The following is a 21,009-nucleotide window of genomic DNA, read 5'->3' on the forward strand; positions in this document are numbered from 1 at the left end:
TGATTTTAAATGGCTTTTGATACTGTTAATCATAATGTACTTTTATCTAAATTGCAAAATTGTAAATTGTAAAATAAAACTTTTCTATTAACACATTAACATGGATGGAATCATATTTAAATTTAAGGAGACAATGTACAAAAATTAATGATATATGCTCATCCTTCCTTGACTGTACTATTGGAGTCCGACAGGGATCAATTCTTATTTAGTCTCTATATTAATGGTCTATGTCCAGTGGTCCAGGTTCAGATGTATGCAGATGATACAGTTATCTGTATGCTAAGACAAAAGAACAGGCTGCTATCAAACTTACTGCTGCATTGAACAAAGTCTCAGTTTGGTTAACTCGCTCTCGTCTTACTCTTAATGTGAGTACAACTGTGGGAATGTATTTTTCTATTAAAAGAACAGTGGAGCATCGACAATTTCAGTAAAGGGGATGCAATGAATAATGTTGAGCATTTTAATTACTTGGGTATGGTTATAGATTCTAATTTACATTTTAAGAAACAAAAAAAGGTTTCTAGAAGTGTTAGAGCAAGCTTAATGATTTTTTTTTAATATTAGGCATCAGTTACCTTTGGCTGCTGCTAAACTTTTTACGCACATAATGATTCTTCTGCATTTATCTTATTGTGCTACAAGCTCGTCTCAAACAAGTGTAACATTAAAACATTATACTCTTTATAAACAAGCTGTGAAAGTTTTGGACAAAAAAAAACAAAATCAAGGAGTTATCATCATTGCATTATTATCAAAAATTGAAGTGTAATTTTGTACTAAGTATATTTTAGTGGTAATTAAATTGTAGTAAAGCATAACTTTAAGTGTATTTAGTGTACTTTTGTGTACTAGATTGTAACAACTTCAAGCATACTTTAAGTATATGCCTGTGTAGGGACTATACATGCTTGATTAGTGATATTAAAGTGTACTTTATTTGTGTTACAAGTACATTACAAATTCATTACGAGTGTCTTCGAAACATACAAGCAATATACCATACGTGTAGTTTTATATACACGTCTTCAATAACAAATGCACATTAATAAACAAATAATACTTAGCTATACTTACAAAATACTATTGTATACTATAATATATTTTGACAGTATACTTTCAATGCATTGTTACAATGATCATTTCCAGCACAGTTAAAATATACCTAAAATATATTTTTATATTTTTTATTATAATTAGCTCATAAACACAAGAAGCTTTTTTGTTCCAACCATAACTAACAACCATGTTGGTTGGAACAAAAAAGCTTCTCGTGTTTATGAGCTAATCATGGCAAATATGACATATTATGGATGTTAATAATTATTTATATTTTAGTAGACAAGTAAAGTAAATGTCATATGAAAAAATCACTTATTTTCAGTCCCTAGTTTTGGTGTGGTAATGGAAAAAGCAAAAAGTGTACCAACTGTACCCGGTCTACCTGAAAGATTTCCCTGTTCTTTCAACCAGCAATGACTTGTAGGCCTACAAGGTTGTCTTGAAAGCGTCCAATGACTATGTGATATCTTTTGCACTCTGGAACTGTACCTTTCAGACTTGGAGAATTACTGTACCTGAAAAAAACAATCATGTAACAATGGAGTGCAATTAAAGGGTTCGTTCACCCAAAAATGAAAATTCTGTTATTAATTACCCACCCTCCTGTCGTTCTAAACCCAGAAGAAAACCATTCATTTGTTGAATAAAGTCATTATTTTGGGGGGTTTTGCAAACAAGTATTCTCGTCGCTTCATAACATTGAGGTTGAACCACTGTAGTCACATGGACTATTTTAACGATGTCTTTACTACCTTTCTGGCCCTTGAAAGTTGAAATGACGTTGCTGCCTATGTGGGGTTAGAAACCTCTCAGATTTGATCAAAAATATCTTCATTTGTGTTCCTAGGATGAACGAAGCAAAGGTCTTACATTTTTGGAACGACCTAAGAGTAATTAATGAAAGAAATAAAAATTTTGGGTGAACTAACCTTTTAAGTTATGATCAAGACTTCTCAAAAAAAGACAGAAATGGTTTTCCTCAGGAGATGTAACTACTATGACCAGGGAAACCATTCAGGCCTCCCTAGATTTCAAAGAAGCCAATTATAGAAGAAAGAACATTGAAAGAATATCTGCATTGCATCAATACCTGATTAACTCAGCATTTCAATGAAATGTACTACCTCAAGCACACCGGCAGATGGCGACAAACTACTATCAGAAAGTTAGAAATCCAAACCAGCACCTGTTCACATACTGAGCAAATTCCCAAACAGCATTACGAGCCCTTGAAGAACTCTGTAGAATCGTGACTCAAAGGGTTGTTGCCCACAAAACTGTGCATCTGAAGTAACGTTAGAGAGGGTATGATGGTAACTGCAAATTTGCCATTTATGATTACATGATCGCGCATCTAGACTATTTTAAACACAGCAGTGAGATTTAAACCCATTACATATTTTCATATTTGTTTGTTTTTTACCAAATGGCATGTGAAGAATTGAAATAAACAGTCAAAAAAGGTGACATTTGGCCAAACACTTTTGTTTGCTACAACAATCTTAACAGTTACAGCTAAGTATAGTAGGGAAAATTATTATTTGATCCCCTGCTGATTTTGTAAGTTTGCCCACTTACAAAGAAATAAAGGGTCTATACATTTTATTTACTTGGTGGAGAAACAGAGGTAAGACCTTTCTTGTTGGTCACAAGGTTTGCACACATCTCAAAGGGGATTTTGGTCCACTCCTCTTTACAGATACTCTCAAAATACTCTCATTAAAAATGTGTGTGTCATTGTCACACTGAAAGACCCCATCCACAACCCATCTTCAGTGTTCTGGCTGAAGGAAGGAGGTTCTCGTACAAGATTTGACGGTACATGGCCCGGTCCATCGGCCCCTCAATACAGTGAAGTCATCCAGAAAACAGCCCAAAAGCATTATATTTCCACCTCAGTGCTTGACTGTAGAGATGGTGTTCTTGGGGTCATAGTCAACATTTCTCTCCCTCCAAACACGGCGAGTTGAGTTGATGCCAAAGAGCTCAATTTTGGTCTCATTTGACCACAGCAGTTTCTCCAAAACCTTCTCTGAATCATTAGAAGTAGTGGGCAAACTTACAAAATCAGCAGGGGATCAAATAATTATTTTCCCCACTGTATCTATCTGTAGACCATTAGTTGGTGTTATATTGTATTCAAACTAATAAAGTTTTTTTTTTGACTTCCCATACCCTGACTGTTCTGCTTTTTCAAAGTAGTTCTGCGAGGTTCAATGTTTCGTTTCGTAACAAATTTCTTCTTATCATATCATATCATATCATACATTCTTTGTTGATGTCAACTATCTCAACAGTCTCTTCTGAGCACAAGGTGAATGGAGCAGCATAGTGATATGGTAATGAAACTCTCTAGCTACATCTACATTAATTCAGACACATTTGAAAACATTGCTTTAATTTTAAAATGTTCTCAGACCACACTATTGTTCCAGCATTTTCCAAAAGTTTCACAATCTCTTTCACACAAAACTCTTAATTCATCTTCCTGCGCATGCTATAAAATGTAATAAAAGCTGATAGTGATGATACAGAGAGATGGGAAATAGCGATGTTTTCTCAGAACAAAAAAAAACATCTGCATGGAAGGAAGGCCAAAACATAAAAAAAATGCTGTCGATTACACACTACCACTCACTCATAACATATTAACACATTAACATAACACACTCATAACTCACAACTCTTGCATACACACTTTCTCTCTTGCAGATTCCCTCCACAAACATGCGCTGTGCCATTTTTACTTTTCATTATTAAAAGAGTTATATAGTAGAGTGGAGTCTGTTTCTTTAAGTTGTTGGTTGCTTGTTTGACATATGCCTTTTCAAGATAAAACCCAAGAGATTGAAAGTGGAGAAGAGCACTTCAAGAAAGCAGCTGACGGTCAGTCAGTCACAGCATATGTGTCAAACAACACTCCTGGGGTCCACTGTCCTGCAAAGTGTAGCTTCCAAAACACCTGCCTGGACGTTTTTAGCAGTCCTGAAGACATTGGCTGTTTCTCAATTCCAAGAACGCAGAGAACGGACTTGTGTTCTCGTGGAGACCGGTCTTGCCAAGCTTCCTTGGAAGAACGAACTCGGAACCGACCGCAGTGACTTCTGGGACACCAGGCGAGTACTAGCTCAAGTCTGCATTCGATGCATCCTCGGTATCAAGAACACATCCGGGTTCTTTCATGCGTCCTCTGTACTTGCGTTCTTGAGAATTGGGTCTGAACTTCGACGGTTAATGATGACGTAAAACGAGAACACAAGGACGCAAGATCGTTGAGAAACACCCTTTGATTAGCTGGTTCAGGTGTTTTTAATTAGTTTCTGGAGGGCCACTGTCCTACAGAGTTTGGCTTCAACCCTAAGTTTGACTCATGTGTTCGAAAGGTTCTTTCACTCTGAACCAAAATGACAGACTATGAATAGAAGGCATACATGGAGAACATTCTTCAGAAGAGAGTCCAATCTCCATCCATCCACTTAATAATTGTTTAATTATTATTCAACTGTGTATGTTTTTTTTTTTTTAACAAGTTGTTGTATTGTTATAATTAAATATACTGCTGCAATTGTTTTTAAACCATAGTTTTAAAACTGTTATACTGTTTTTATTAAATAAAAACTAATAAACAGTATTTTGCAATTAAGAGGCTGGTTATTTGTATATAGCAGTGTTTAACCTTATTTATAGAAAATGTTATTGTCTTTATGCAAGTAAATATGATCCTTCATTAAACAATAAAAAGCTAAAGACATTTTTTTTAATGTAAAATTACAATTATAAACTTTATTTATTGAAAATTACTGTATTTTTACGAGATGTTTATGTTCCGTTATTTTCTGGGTTTTTTTTTTTTTTTTTTTTCTGGCACCCCAGCTGCCAGAAAATTACCGTTTTATTTATTTATTTATTTTTACAGGATTTATTTTTTACAGTCTTGTTCTCTATAATGGTTTACAGAATTGGCCCTGCAGTCACTGTGCCACTCAGAAACATTAGGTCAGAACACTATAATGTTGATTTGTCTGCCTTTGCTTTGCCTGACAGAGATATGTAATATTAATATTTCTAAATCTGCTACTGACAGCATGGAGACCCACCCTGTAAACATACTGTATACACACACACACACTTTCAAAATACAAAAAACCATTTCATTTTTTTTGTCATTTAACTAGCAGACCGAGAATGTTTCAAAATCAATGTTTGGGTCTCAATGTTTTAGAATTTAAGAATTGCATGCATCTCATGTGTTAGAAATCAATCAAGTTTTCAGTGGAACTGGCGCCCTCTAGTGGCCCAAAGTCTTTCAACGCTTCAACTTTTTCAAAGCATGACCAGAGGCGGACAGAGTACACAGCTTCATTACTTGAGTAAAAGTACAGATACCCCTTGCTAAATTTTACTCAAGTACAAGTAAAAGTACTACAGTCAGATGTCTACTTAAGTAAAAGTACTGAAGTACTTGTTTTTAAAAGTACTTGAGTATCAAGAGTACAAGAGTACATTTTCTAAATATTGCATTACTACTGCCACAGTGCTTACATTGGTAAACACAGCAAACACTTGAAGCGAAAACTATCATTAACTTGTTCAGAAAATTGAAATAGTCTGGCGAGGTGGGGCCACGGGTTGGCACATTCCCTTTTGTGAAGGATGCGTGCACATTTTCGGTCTTGAAGCAGCTGGACCCCATTGCTTCACATTCTAACCACTGAAAGATCTAAGACATTTTCTAAAATAACTGAAAATGTGTTCGTCTGAAAAAAGATTGACATATGCATCTCGAATGGCTTGAGGGTGAGTAAATCATGGGCTAAATATCATTTTTGGGCGAACTATCCCTTTAAGATCAGAGGAACCTACACGTCTAAAAAAAACAACTGTCCACTCTGTTCAATGTATCTTAGAAAAATGCACTACCTGAGCCTGGTTTCTCCCATAGACAGTAAAAGAAATGGACACAGCGACCCCATTGGATTCAACGGAGACAAGTGAAGTCAATTAGAAGCACTCACTTCCTGATGGTTGAGCGTACTGCGCAGACTCAAACTGAGCTTGACGACGTAGATGTGACGTGAGCAACCTGTCTGTCTTCTAGTAGCTGTGCCAAGAGAAATCTGAATCATTCCCTTACGAAACTTGCAGAGACGGAGAGTGTGAGTAGGAGGTGTCCATGAGCTAGGAGCAGGAGCAACTTTTGCTAAGTATTCTGATTAATTATTTTGTCATTTTGCCTCCACGTCCCCCCGATTGCCCGCGAGCTTCTCCTCCTGCCCATACGGTAATCTCTCTACTGTGCGACAGAGAGTCGCGTGGTTATGACGCAATCATTAGCCTATTTTACAAAAACTGCATGTACAGGGCCATAACGTAAGATACAAGGTAATGAAGCCTTTTATACATTTTCGTGTTTCTTTAGAAATAAATAATGGACAAATGGAGTCTTTAAACGCCTCAGATGTAAAGTTATTCGCTGTCAAAGTGACGCCAAAATGAATGGGAGTCAATGGGATGCTAACAGCAGGTGATGGTCCGCTAGCCAATGGCGGCGCCCGGGGAAACGTCAAAATAATATGAAATATTCAATGTTTTCCGAAACACTGCCCCCCTGGTTTCTCACAAGGTTTTTCTTTCTTTCTCCATTTCTGCCACCAGATGGAGTTTGGTTCGTTCTTTGCCACTGTCGCCTTTGGCTTGCTTAGCTGGGAAACTTTATATTCAGCAGTATTTTACATTATTAGATGAGAACTGAATTGAAGATGTTGACATCACTGTTTTCTGCAGAGCTGATTATAGCTGAATTAAACTCATTCCATGATGAACTATTCTTGAACCAAACTGAATCAACACTGAACAGATTTCAGCTGAATAATGACACTATTGACTTTTTTAGAATTGAACTCAGTTTGCATCATTGATCATTATTTTCCTGTTTATCCCTGTAAAGCTGCTTTGAAACAGTCTGCATTATATAATGCTCTAAATAAAAAGAAGACTGGACTTGATTACTCTTATTAATGTGAATCTGAAACAACAAAATATGAGTGCTTGACATACAAGTGAAAGCTTGAAGCAATTTTTTGAAAATACAAACATTTTAATTAACAGGCCTAAAATAAAGACTAAATAAGATTCTCTTGTTCATCTTGTTGGTAATGTAAAATAACACACCTGTCATGTTCTTCACAACACTGCAGTCTCATTGGCTGATCCGTGACAGATCTGTCCAATCACAGCATTGCCACACCCACCTCAGCCCTCTATAAAACTGTAGTACTCTAGTATAGTTTACACACAGCAGCTGTACCTGAGAACTGGACGAGCTAAGACAAAAACTACTGAAGAATCTAGAAGAAATAGGTATGTTTTTTACAGAGTTCTGCAATTATTATAATAATTTTTTTCACATTTAGAACTTATGCTCTAATAGAATTTTTATAATCGATTTTATTATACAATTTGCAACTTATAGTACAAAGAAGCCCAACATGCTATTTTATAGAATTTCTCTGTTCTGAAAATATGAAAAAAAAAAAAAAATTCCATATGCATCAATATGACAATGAAAACTCAGACATTGCTAAATGTATTATAATTACTTTTATAGTAATTATTATAGATCTTGCAATGCAAAAAAAAAAGTGCTGCAGAGACAATCTCAGATTATATGCTCATTTTCACGAGAGACAGTAAAATATGCACAAATGAAATGTCTTAAATGCAGTTTTGTTTCTTGCGTTGACAATTCTATTGACCACAATAAAATGTATGCCTGTGAGTGCAAGATAAAGACTGAAAGTTTTAAATACATTCAATATTTCTACAAAAAACAAATACAATTTAGGTTTAAGTGGAATTTTTAAATTAAGAAAATCTATGCAGTTAACATAGTTTCCATGATAAAGTTTCTGCGAATCTTGACCAAATTTCATAATTGTTACTGAATTGTCATCATAGTGACACCCCTTACATACAGCATATTAACAGGACATTTGTGATGAATTTACTTTGTAGATTTCTAATTCTTTAATAGACTAATCTTGCATAACAGATTTCCATCTTCAAAATGGGAAATGATAACTCTGGTGAAGATAGGGAACGCAGTAGAGCTGAAACAGCAGAGTATCAACGCTCCAGAGCTGAAGAGGAAAAAGCGAGAATGGCGGCAGAACTTCACAGACTAAGACAAGAAAGTGAATTAGAGAGATTGAGAGAGGAGAGAAAAGCAGCGGAGGAGCGCAACAGAAGCGAAGCAGAAAAACGAGCACTCCAGGAACAATATGATAAAATAGAAAATGAGAGAAACATACAGAGATTGAAAGAAGAAGAGAAGAAGAAAATCAACATGGAGAACAGATGTAAAGAGGAAGAAGAAAGGAAAAGAATTCACATAGAGAAGCAAAATGCACAAAAAGATGACAGTAAAAAGATCTGATGGCTATGGGTTTTTATGTTTTACAATTGCTAACAAGCGTTTACCAATACTTAAAGTACTTTTTCTAAACTCTTAACACAGTAACACAGCTACATCACAATTGGACAAATAGTTCATTTTCTTGCCAAAACAACTTTTTTTTTAATATGCTAACTCTATCAAATCGCAGCAAACCCGACTCACTAGCACGTTTTATCCAACATGAACATATTGTCAATCATTGCAGAACAACTGTCAAAATACTAACAATTGATGGCATTATGAAAACTGAATTACTTGTCATGTTTAAGTTCTTCCTGCAGACAATATGTAATCCATAGTTTTGTTTTTTTTACCATTGTTATCCATTGTTTCCTTTTACTGTAAGCCATTCTATATTGTTGTTTGAATGTTGAATGTGTGCAATCTAAAAGTAAATGAGCATTACTTTATAGAGTGTAGAAAGAAAGAAGAAAGTAACAGATTTGCTCAGGGCAGCCACTGGTCAAATGCGTCCCCTACCCAGAACTTCAGTTGAAATCTCTTTCTGGGGGAGGTGTGTTTTACTGAAATGAAAACATGAAATTGATGCCATTTGGAAACTTTTTTCCCAACAGAATAAAAAAAGTGTAAAAGGTAATTGTGACTTTTTATCTCAGAGTTGTGATATAAACTAGAGAGAGAGAAAAGGTCAGAATTGTGAGATAAAAAGTCAAAATTACCTTTTTTATTTTCTATTCCATGGCAGAAATAAGCTTTTATAGGTTCCACATGCAGGGGGAAAAACAAAGATGCAGTCCAGCACACACTCTTCCTCCTCTCCTCTACCTCTTCTTCTCCCTCTTCCTGATCCAACTACTTCTCCCCCTCCATCAACTCTTTCTCTCCCTCACCCAGACATTATTTTTCTCTCTCTCTGCTCCTCTGTGTTGATCCGCATCCACACTGAACAAAACCAACTCAAAGAGTCCTATTTCACTGTGTATGTCCAAGTGATGGAAAGAACTTCAACACCTGACTATGCCTCCAGCTGAGATAGGAATCAGCTATTTCTCAATATTTCAGTAATCTCTTACCTAAAAATTTCAGTTGTTTAAATATTTTTTTTATATATTGTTTCAGTACTTTTGAGCTGATGCTGTTGCAGAAGTAGAGGTTTCAAAATATATTTAAGGTTTGGAACATTAGGTCTTCATTTCTGTCATGCTGTATTTAAGCATTTGTAAATAAGAAGATTTTGGTATATTTGGTATTAAAAAGAAAATTAAAGTATTTTAGAAACATGTTAATTGACTGTATTGTGTGAAAACAACATTAATTGTGTTACTAGCATGGTTACAACAGACGGATGTCGTAATAACTGAGTTTAGAGTTTTGAAAATGTGACTACAGATTGGACAAAAGGATGTTAGCAATTGAAAAAACTGTAATGGTAATATTTTCTTTTTTTTAAATCTCTATTCATCACACAGAATGATCATCTAGATGCACATCACCTAAAACATTTTGTGAAGATTTTATTTTTCTTCTTCCATATGTCTACTGTAAAGCACTTTGAAAAAACAATGTTTTAAAAGATGCTATATAAATAAAGTTTTACATCTTAAAGTTTTACATACATCATAAAAGACAGTAGTCACGTTTTATTATATATGTGGTGAATGCAATTTATTTGCTGCTTTTCAATGACAATACAATACATTTCAGATTCTCTTTTCCACAACCTCTTACGTCATTACACTGGAGAACACTAGAAGTATAGTATGCACTTCTGCACTTGGTATTACATACTAAACTGAGTCTTTAGCATTGAAAATGATTGTTGTTGTGAAGCAGACTACTAGCTAGTTTGTAACTAATTCTGTACTTTATTTGGTTGCACCGTAGTAGGTTGTAAGCTCTCTGTAAAGTAATGCGTAGCTGCATAATATGACATTCACCCTCAATGATCCAATAGCAGCCTTTAAATATGTGAGCAGAAGTTGTGTTGAAATGCTGTGCATTTCAGTTTATCCTTCATTTTTCTTCTAACTTCTTTTACCTCACGCAACTAAAATATTTTGTACAATATTATTATAAAATATTCAACAATATTATTGATCTGCCTGCATTGACACCATTACATGAGAGCTGAACTGAGCTGGACGATGAAATCACTGTTTTCTCCAGAGCAGCTGTTTAGATAAATGAACTAAAAACTAAAACCGTTTTTACAACAGAAACGAACTATCACTGAACGAACTTAAGCTGGTGTTAGGGAATGCAGACACAGGAGAGAAAGATGGAAGGTTAACAGGAAGTTTATTGATAACAACAAAGGGAGAGGATGATGGTAGGATACGGTGGATGACGAGGCAGATGAACAAAGGTGTGAATGGAGACACTGTGGAAGGACGAGACGCTGGAGACAGACATAGAGCCATGGAGGGTGTTGGGAGATGTAGTGCAGAGGAGGTGACAAGGCTGATCTGTGACAGCTGGACTATGACACTATTCTCTTCTAGATCTACCGAGATGTTGCATTATTTTCCTGTTATCACTGTAAAGCTGCTTCGAAACAATCTGTATTGTAAAAAGTGCTATATAAATAAAGATGACTTGACTTGTATACTATATACCTTATTTATCACATATAGGATGCATTTAGTTAAGTTAATTAACACGTTAATAAACTTGTTTACAGCAGTTTTCTTTACTCACAGAAAAAATATTACCATAATAGGACTGGAAAAGTACTCAAAGTGTTCAAAATTTCACTCATGTTCCTATAGCAGTCAAGACTAGCTTGACAAAAATATAGTTTCAAGAATGTGCAATGCCGTTCACAGTTTTTGAAAAACAAGTTCTTGTAACTTCTCCTTATCAGCCTTATATGTTCTTATTTAGTTATTTGCCAGTAAAGACACATACGTCGAGTCATTTGGCAAGCAAAAAAATAAAAAAAATAAAAAATATTTGTAACCGATTTTCCTTGAAACTAATTAGTAAAAGCCAAAGCCATAGTCAAAGTATTTTTGTCTTCAGTTAATTTTCAGTTCAGAAATCAGTTCAGATTTACAAGGTTGAGAGATCATGAATGATAAATCGTGTTCTGCAATGAACGTGCAGACGCGTATTTTCAAGTCACAAACACGGTCAGTCATTGACGCCGGTATGTCAGCTGTGTTGGAGAGCCCGGACAGCTGCTCTATGACCGGGGTCTAAATCATGACGTGGCAGCACTTTTTTAACACTAGTTGCATACATCAGCTTTCTCAAGCACAATGTGCAGAAGCAAGCACCAACTACCAAAAGGCTTGCCGTCTCTGCCTATTTCTTCTATCCAAGCCCAGCATTTATTATTAAGTCCTTTATAAATTAGGACGTCTTTCTCCAGGCTTCAAAAACTTACTCTTCATGCTGACTGTTTGCTTACTACTCTCCAACAGTCTCCGCTCCAGCATCTATGCTTAGTAGGACTCGGTTGCAGCTGGATCTCAACCACAATTTTTCCAAGACCGGTGTTTGTCTTGTGCCATAAAATACGCAATGAGTCGTACTTTATCAACTGAATGTGTAGAAGTGTCCAAACTTTGAGATACCTGGTTTATCTGTTTTCTCTCCTTTTTCTTGTAGTGACATAGTGACTGCGCATCAGAAAGAAGTCTTGTTTGCTGCTGAAGTTTCCCCTGAGGTGGTGGGGAGTGTGGCAAACGGCTACTTTATACGGGATAAGTTGCTGCTTAGAAATTTGAGTCATCAAAATGGAGATTCAGGTGGTGTGCCAATAATTTAGGTAGTGGTCTCTGGTCAGTTTAAAGGAACACGGCAAAACTTTTTGTGCAAAAAAAAAAAAAAAAAGACTTTATTCAACTTAATTTTCTTCTGTGTGGGCCTCTGAGTGAGTTCACTAATGTAACAGCGCAGCGCTTCTGGGTTGTACGTCAGAACGTAGAAGCACTGCGCTGTTACACTATGTGAACTCACTCAAGAGGCCCACACAGAAGAAAATTAATAGTTGAATAAAGTCGTTATTTTTGTTTAGTTTTTTTGCGCACAAAAAACGTATTCTCGTCGCTTACTGACAGAATTTTCATTTATGGGTGAACTAACCCTTTAATGGCGGATAGTATAAAAAGATTTGTGTGTTTTTTCTCGGGCCGCAAATCGGGTGAAGACTTTATTTTAATAGAAGGGTTAATTTTGCCTTTGTATTATTCTGAATATTTTTAAATAAAACGAAATCATGTTGTGGTGATTTCGTAAAACTTTTTAAACAAGTCTCAGAGCAATGTTTAGGCAAGGGCACCATGTTGTATTTCTATACCGCTGTAACCTCCAAATCATTCGAACACATTATCATAATCTGCTGCAGTCAAATATTGCCCTTAACTGTAGAATGTAGATTAAAGATGTCAGATGTTGATTCAGGGTCCTCGGCGGTGCCTCTAACCAGCTCAATCTTGGATTCTAATGCACTGGGTGTTTGCCAATATTAATTTATTAATATTTCGTGTAAAATTGCAAAAATTATGAAATATGATAGGGAAAAATTGCTCTGAGAGATCACAACATGATTTCGTTTTATTTAAAAATATTCAGAATAATACAAAGATAAGTCTTCACCCGATTTGCGGCCTCGAGAAAATACACACAAAGCTTTTTATATCCTAGAGGTCTGCAAGGGCTTTAAACCGAAGCCCGCACCCGAAATCATTTAACCCGACCCGACCATTTTGGTTATATTTTAAAGCTGCAGTCCGTAGATTTTTTGGGAAATTTGTGAGCAAGTACATAACCAGCCAGTGTTCAAAACTATCTGCTTGCCTTAGCTCGATTCAAAATGGTAAGCTTGTAATAATGTTTAATTCCAGTGGTACTGGTGGATTTCCGTGGGAAATTCGAGCATGTCTTTGCGTCGATACGTCACATCTATTCTGTACACATAAAGAAGGAGTCTCGGCTAGTAGGCTATATTGCGTGTGAGGATGTGAGTGGTGGAGATTTATAGCCTTTTCTCGCAGCACTTGATATGATTAAACTTATCAATTCGATGGCGGATCCAGAAAGGTTCAAACGACAATCACCAGTGACAACTGGAGATTCACTCGTTGTAAAACGCGAAAGACTTCGGACTTCGGAGAAAAAAGAGACTGCAACCGGCCCATGCGAAAACAAGGACAAATTTCGGAAGGGCATTAAATGTAGTCACACAATGCTGATGTTGTTAACATTAACAATTTGAGAACAAAGTATAATTTGCACGGTTTGACGTGATATGATAAGCGATCGTTAGATTTAATCGGCACGATTTACTGCAATGCTTTTTTCCCTTAGTTGGTCAGAACAAAAGTGGATGTTACTTACTTGTTCAGACGACATTTTCCGGTGAAAATTCTTATGTTGGTCATACTTCCAAAAAGTAGAATCTGTGATTGCGAATGACAGTATCCACACCGGCGCGGTGACTGACAGCCGCACATTCTCCTCAAAACTTTGGATTCATCCGCGCTGTGCCATGCCGAGGCACAACGCACGTATCTTCTATCTATAAATTACAGAAACGTCTGTCTGTCTGTCAGTCAGTCTGTATGTCTGTTATTCGCATATCTCTCGAACTGTTAGTCCGATGGATTTCAAACTTGACAGGTGTCTCGCTACGGGCACGAGTAAGTTCAGTGCCAAGTTTGACGTTGTTTGGATTAGAAATGCAAAAGATATCGTTAAAAATATCAGTAAAAGAAGCACTTAGAAGGTTGTGGTTTAAAAATAAACACTCTGACATAAACACTCGGTCAGCTACACTGTTTACTTCTGAATATTATGTTTTATTCACGGCCATCATTTGTAGTAACCTATTCACAAACTGTTTGCTCAAGCGTAGCATTTTTTCGGAGTTCACTGTGTAGCCTGCTCCCTGAATCGTCGCGCTTATTCATTTGTGGATGTTAACTGAATCTGTAATGTGTGTGTGTGTGTGTGTGTGTGTGTGTTATTCACATATCTCTCGCATAAAATGATATATGATAAAATAAAAATAAGTCATATTTAATTTTACAGAACTGTTTTACGCATGTGCTCCTGCGCGCACTATTTCGGTCACAACACAGCAATCAGATGAGGACTGCGGCGCTGAAACTGCGCACGTACTTTCTCTCTCGCATGCTCTTATTTACGGTCACAACACAGTAAGCAGGCAAGCACACAGCACGCGAACTACATGTATAGCCTATATAGTTTTTCTTAGGTAAAAAACCCAAACCCGACACGAGGCTATTCATTAAACATTAAACCCGACCTGTGAGTTTTTCGGGACCTGTCGGGCTCGGGTCGGGTAGCAGACATCCACCTTATCTATAAGGCCGCCTTTAAGCTATAGGCTGTCATTATAGTACAGCCTTTCCCTTATAAGGTAAAACTTTGGACTTAACCTAGTCCTTACTTAACATACGCTTGCAAAAAGCACATATTCAAATATCTATTTTCTTTTTCACACCTATTTTATGCAGCACATAGATAATAGCTTATTTGGTACATTTTTCCCCTCAAAGTTGTTGAGACCTCAAACCTGTGTCTCACACATTTTCTCTGTCTGAAGCAAAAGATGTTAAGCATTGTGAAACCACACACACCCACACAACACTTGTAAAAATGGCCCTAAGTGTTTATATTTGGGGTATTATTGTATCTAGTGAAAGTGTAATTCTATTAGGAATTTTGGTTCTTATGCATAAATGGGATAAGATGAGCAAACCTATAGAACAATGTAAAGAAAGTTACGAAAACATTTAGGGTCATTGTTACAAGTGTTATGAGTGTGAGTGTGTGTGGTTTCACAATGCTTAGGTTGTTGAGGCCATATGCATTTTTGAAAGAAACTGTGAACATCTTTTGCTTGAGACAGAGAAAATGTGTGAGACACAGGTTTGAGGTCTCAACAACTTCGAGGGCAAAAATGTACCAAATAAGCTATTATGCATGTGCTGCATAAAATAGGTGTGAAAAAGATAATAGATATGAATATGTGCTTTTTGCAAGCGTTATGGTAAATAAGGACTAGGATAAGTCCAAAGTTTTACCTTATAAGGGAAAGGCTGTAATGACAGCCCATAGCTTAAAGGCGGCCTATAACGAGGACAGTATAAAAAGCTTTGTGTGTGTTTTTTCTCGGGGCCGCAAATCGGGTGAAGACTTATACAAGTTTGTTATTTTTGCCTTTGGAATTTTTGTCTTTGAATTATTCTGAATATTTTTAAATGAAACGAAATCATGTTATGGTGATTCGTAAACCTTTTTAAACAAGTCTCAGAGCATTTTTTCCCTATTAATATTTCATAATTTTCGTAATGAAATATTAATATTGGCAAACACCCAGTGCATTAGAATCCAAGATTGAGCTGGTTAGAGGCACCGCCGAGGACCCCAAATCAACATCTGACATCTTTAATCTACAGGTAAGGGCAATATTTGATTGCAGCAGATTATGGTAATGTGTTAGAATGATTTGGAGGTTACAGCGGTATAGAAATACAACAATATGTAAAATTTGGATTCATTATTCAATCAAAAACCTGTCATCCAGCCATCTCCTCCCTTCCTCTTTCATCCTCACCCTTTTCGCCCAAAATGTGTTTTAGGTGGACAGGTCAATACAGTACAGAGAACATTAAAAAATATGTAGGATTTTGGAAAATATCAATGTATTTTCTGTTAACCAAATGCTTCAATCCAAATGGGGTGCGTTTCCCGTAACGACGTAACTCGCTGCTTCACTACCATAGTACGATATATCGTTGAAGAAATAAACTAGCTAGACACGAGTCACGACTGTTTCCCGAAACCATATTGTCGCAAAGTGGTCGTTCAACCACGTTTGTCAATGCCACGGGCACAACCTAACGCTTTTTGACTTTCTCAGTTTGTATAAATCTTTACGTAGGGTTCAGAGTGTTTATTTTTTCCCACATTAATTTCCCACGTCTAGTACAATTATGTGGTTTTGTTTTATTAATATAGTGTATACTTTTTTCTTGATATACCCCGAAAGAATGGAAATGAAATGTGAGAACAAGTCCAATAGAAGGACTTGTAACATGACCATAATGACAACTTAAAATGCTATCTGATCTAATAAAAAATATCTAAAAGACAAACTAAAATATTTTCTCAATAAAATACAATTATTAACTTTTTTATATAAAATAATGGTATTTAACATTTTTTTTTTATTAATTTTTTTTTTTGAGTTTGACAACGACCACACTGGAAAACACAGCTATACAACATAGTTCAAAACATAATAATAATTAATAATTTCTGAACATTGACTCTCAGTCTTTATTCACCTTTTTCTCATGTTTTCTCAATAAAGTATAGAATAGAATAGCATAGTTCTAATAGATGCACATTGTAGCACAGTGTTACAACATGCCCCACCTGCACAACTGGGATTTAAACCTTGCTAGTGTCTTCTGCTAGTTAGCAAAACATTAAAGAACTATACCAACTGTTAAATAACATATTCGAGATTAAATAAACACCAATAATAGAGATGAAAAATTAACATAAGTAAGAAATTTACTTTTGCCATGGTTAAATAAATGTTCAATGATATCTTCCAAAGATTTCAGAATTTTGGCGCAATGTTTTCTCTATATAGTGTAGATATGGCAGCTAATAAAAACACTAAGTTTCGTCATGCTAACATGTGTGGAAGTATTTAAAACAAGTGTATTACAACTAGCCCCGCGTTAGTTTATGCCCTGCTCTCCCCTATATATAGGTGGCACTGTTATGAAACAGTTAACCTCTCAGAGCATCATCATAACAACACTTACTGAGCATTGTCTTGCAACGCCAATGCGTTGGTAAAATGCAGAATTTTACATCAAAACAATGCCTGAGAGACAATATGGTCGGACCTAAGGAATCCAAAAGTTGTGTTTTAGAGCATATTTTTAAACTGTTATAACGATAGAAGCATTTTTTCAGATTTCTCGACCAGTAAGCAGCACTGTTCCCAAACTGCTCAGATACCCTCAGGTTCATATAGATTAGTTATGGTTATTATTTATTGGTAAACTGACCAAAGGATTAATCAAATATTCAGAAAATAAACAATAGATTAACTGGAAAAATAATTGTTAAATTATACGATTAAATGTTTGCAACAAAAACCATTGTGAACAGGTTGGGAAAGGCGTTGGATCACCAAAATCTTATTTCATGATAGGATTAATTAAAAATTTTAAATGTCATTTTATAATTACAATACAGATATTTTATTTTATCTTTGTTATAAAAAATAAGTTGATCGACTGAAAAAAAAAATCATTAGTTACAGCACTAAATATATTAAAGCTGCCAGCAACTTTTTACCAGCACTGTCTCAAGATAGTTTTACCCATATTTGAAGATGGCCCAATGAATGCTGTTTTGTTGCTAATGCAATATTTTCAGTCATATGTTGTATCTTTTTATGTAACATTTACAAAAAAATTATAATCCAAGACTTTTTCACTAGAAAGATGTCTGACTCTGAAACCATTGAACTGGCTTGTCTTGGCCGACCTTTTCAGTTGGGAATGCTTTATGACTGCAGAAGAGATGTCCTCATTCCAGGTAATAAAAAGCACATGAACACACTGGGGAGGAAACAATCTAAATGGCATAATTTATTACTTTGTTAGATTTTATGCTTTACCTTTGGGTAACTAATTATTAACATATAAAATGTTCCCAAGGAATAACTCTTTGGGATGCTGAGATGCTGCAGAAGAATATCAATGTACGGCCACAGCCAAACACTGACTTCAAAATCATTGCCTCAGATTCAAGTGAAGACAAAGTAGAAGCTTTGAATATTTCTGCATCTCTTGAAGCCAGTTTTCTGGGTGGATTAGTTAGTGTGAAAGGGTCAGCTAGCTATTTAAATGACAAGAAGAAGTCGAAACATCAATCTCGAGTCACCTTACAATATCGGTCAACGGCACGTTTTGAGCAGTTAACTATGGAGCATCTTGGAGCAGGGAACATAAAGCATAGCAATGTATTTCAGGAGGGCTCGGCCACACATGTTGTTACGGCTCTATTGTATGGAGCTCAAGCGTTCTTTATTTTTGACCGTGAGGTTTCATCCAATGAAAATCATCAAGAGATACAAGGAGACCTCCAAGCATCAATTAAAAATATACCTTTAATATCAGTTGAAGGTGAAGCATCTTTGAAAATGAGTGATTCAGAAAAAGAGAAAATGAACAAATTCAGCTGCACTTTTCATGGAGATTTTGCTCTGGAAAACAATCCAGTTTCCTATGTAGATGCCATCAAGGTGTACTCAGAGCTGCCAAAACTGTTGGGAGAAAATGGAGAGAATGCTGTGCCAATGACTGTATGGCTTTACCCTCTGAAAAAATTAGATTCAACAGCTGCTCAGTTAGTCAGGGAGATCAGTGTAAGCCTAGTACGACGTGCCCAACGGATCATGGATGAACTGGATAATTGTGACATTCAATGTCAAGACCTGATGAGGGACAATGTTGCCATTCAATTCCCTGAAATCAAAACTAAAATCAGAAAATTTAAGGACCTCTGCTCAGAGTACAAAATAGTTTTTCAAAAACATCTCTGCAGGCTTCTTCCATCCATAAGGGGTGGAGGAAAAGAAGAACAAGAACTTGTTGATGCTCTTAATGACAAAGAAAGATCCCCATTTCAGGGTGCTCTGGTACACAAGTATCTCAATGAGCGAGAGCGAGAGATGAATGTCATTAGATCTTACCTCGAAATCATGAAAGAAGTCCCTGTTCTTTCATCTAGCAATGACTTGGACAAGGTTGTCTTGAAAGCATCCAATAACTATGTGATAGCTTTTGCACTTTCCTCCTTAAATGAAAAGGAACTGTACTTTTCAGACCTGGAGAATTACCTGAAAAAACAATCGCGTAACAAAGGAGAGCAAGTAAGTTATGATCAAGACTCCTCAAAAAAGACAGATAAATGGTTTTCCTCAGGAAATGTAACTACACTGACCAGGGAAAACATACAGTCCTTCCTAGATTTCAAAGAAGCCAATAAAGGAAGAAAGAACATTGAATTCTGCATTGCATCAATCCCGGATGAACTCATCACTGCCTCTTCAATTCATGTTTATGAAAGGGGGAGACTCATAAGCTCACAGTACGAGCTCCCCTCAAAACCCCCAAAACCAGTCTTCTTGAGTGCTGAGCATGACTGCATACATCTGCAAATCAAACCTCCTGTTCACGGTGTTAGTTGTGTGAGCTCGTACTGCATTTCATATCAGTCTGCGCAGAGCTCTGAATGGACTGATGTGTTTACTGATGGGGTTTCTGATCAAGTCACAGTCAAGCAGTTACAACCACATAAAGAATATCGTTTCAACTGTAAGGCGGTGTGCCGTCCAGGAGTAAGTCTGACTAGTGACACAACATCATTCTTCAGGACTCGTCCATGCTCTCCTCCTGGAGCACCTATAGTGAAACGAGTAGAATCAGAGTCTGCAACTGTAGTCTGGGATGTTCCTACATCTGTGGGAGAAGATGTTCTGGTCACTGGATATGTGTTGGAATTCAGAGAAAGCACGAAGGATCAAGAAAGTGAAAAGCCATGGAAGTCTGTGAAATCTACAAACAGGGAGTGCACTCTTCAGGGACTGAAAGAAGACACAAATTACGCAATCCGAGTTTTTGCAAACTGTGGAAATGACGGAGAGAGTCTCTCCAGCCCTGAAACTGTGTTTTCAGCCAGTTTTAAGGAGAAACAATCAAATAAGGACGGGAGCGGGTTGTTCTTGAATCAATCTTCACGAATAAAAAAGGGCAATCCATCAATACATACACTGACACTACACAAAAAAATGGCAGAGAGTGTTAGTTTTAATCAGTATGTCTTCGGAAGAAAGGTTGAGGATGTGAAAAACAAAGTTATCCTTCTTTTGGGACCAACGGGTGCAGGAAAAACCACGCTGGTTAATGTGATGGTCAATTACATACTGGGCGTAAAGTGGCAGGATGCATATCGCTTCAAACTAATCAATGAAGTGACCAATCGCTCACAGGCTGAGAGTCAGACATATAATGTCTCATCTTTTGAGCTGTACAATCAGCCTGGCTTTCAAATTCCATATTCCCTCACAATCGTAGATACACCCGGATTTGGGGATACAAGAGGGATCGCACATGATAAACTGATTACAGAGCAGGTCAAAAGCTTTCTTTGTAGCCCTTTGGGAATCGATCACATTGATGCCGTCTGCTTTGTTGTCCAGGCCTCTCTCGCCTGAGTGCCAATCAGAGATACATCTTTGACTCAATCCTGTCCATTTTTGGCAAAGACATTGCAGAGAACATCATAATTTTGGTGACATTTGCAGACAGTAAAAACATCCCAGTTCTAGAGGCCATCAAAGCAGCAGATCTGCCCTGTCAAAAGAATAAAAAGGGACAACCCACCCATTTCAGTTTCAACAATTCAGCTGTGTATGCAGACAAAAAAGTAGAAGAGCCTACAACCTCTGACAATGATTCAGA

The 21,009-nt window shown here is 36.6% G+C and overlaps 1 protein-coding gene across 1 annotated transcript; it reads left to right on the forward strand.

The window, feature by feature from the left end:
• Positions 1 to 15,627: 15,627 nt before the first annotated feature.
• LOC311292195 (stonustoxin subunit alpha-like) lies at positions 15,628 to 20,762 on the forward strand (the record flags this gene model as incomplete). The annotated part of the gene is made up of 3 exons (XM_084411785.1): positions 15,628 to 15,912; positions 17,982 to 18,079; positions 18,202 to 20,762. The coding sequence occupies exons 2-3, from the start codon at positions 17,986 to 17,988 to the stop codon at positions 20,760 to 20,762; spliced, it is 2,655 nt and encodes an 884-aa protein (XP_084267911.1). The 5' UTR covers positions 15,628 to 15,912; positions 17,982 to 17,985.
• Between the last annotated feature and the right edge of the window lie 247 nt (positions 20,763 to 21,009).

This window comes from Rutilus rutilus (assembly GCF_951802725.1).
Source record: "Rutilus rutilus genome assembly, chromosome: 6".
Taxonomy (NCBI): domain Eukaryota; kingdom Metazoa; phylum Chordata; class Actinopteri; order Cypriniformes; family Leuciscidae; genus Rutilus; species Rutilus rutilus.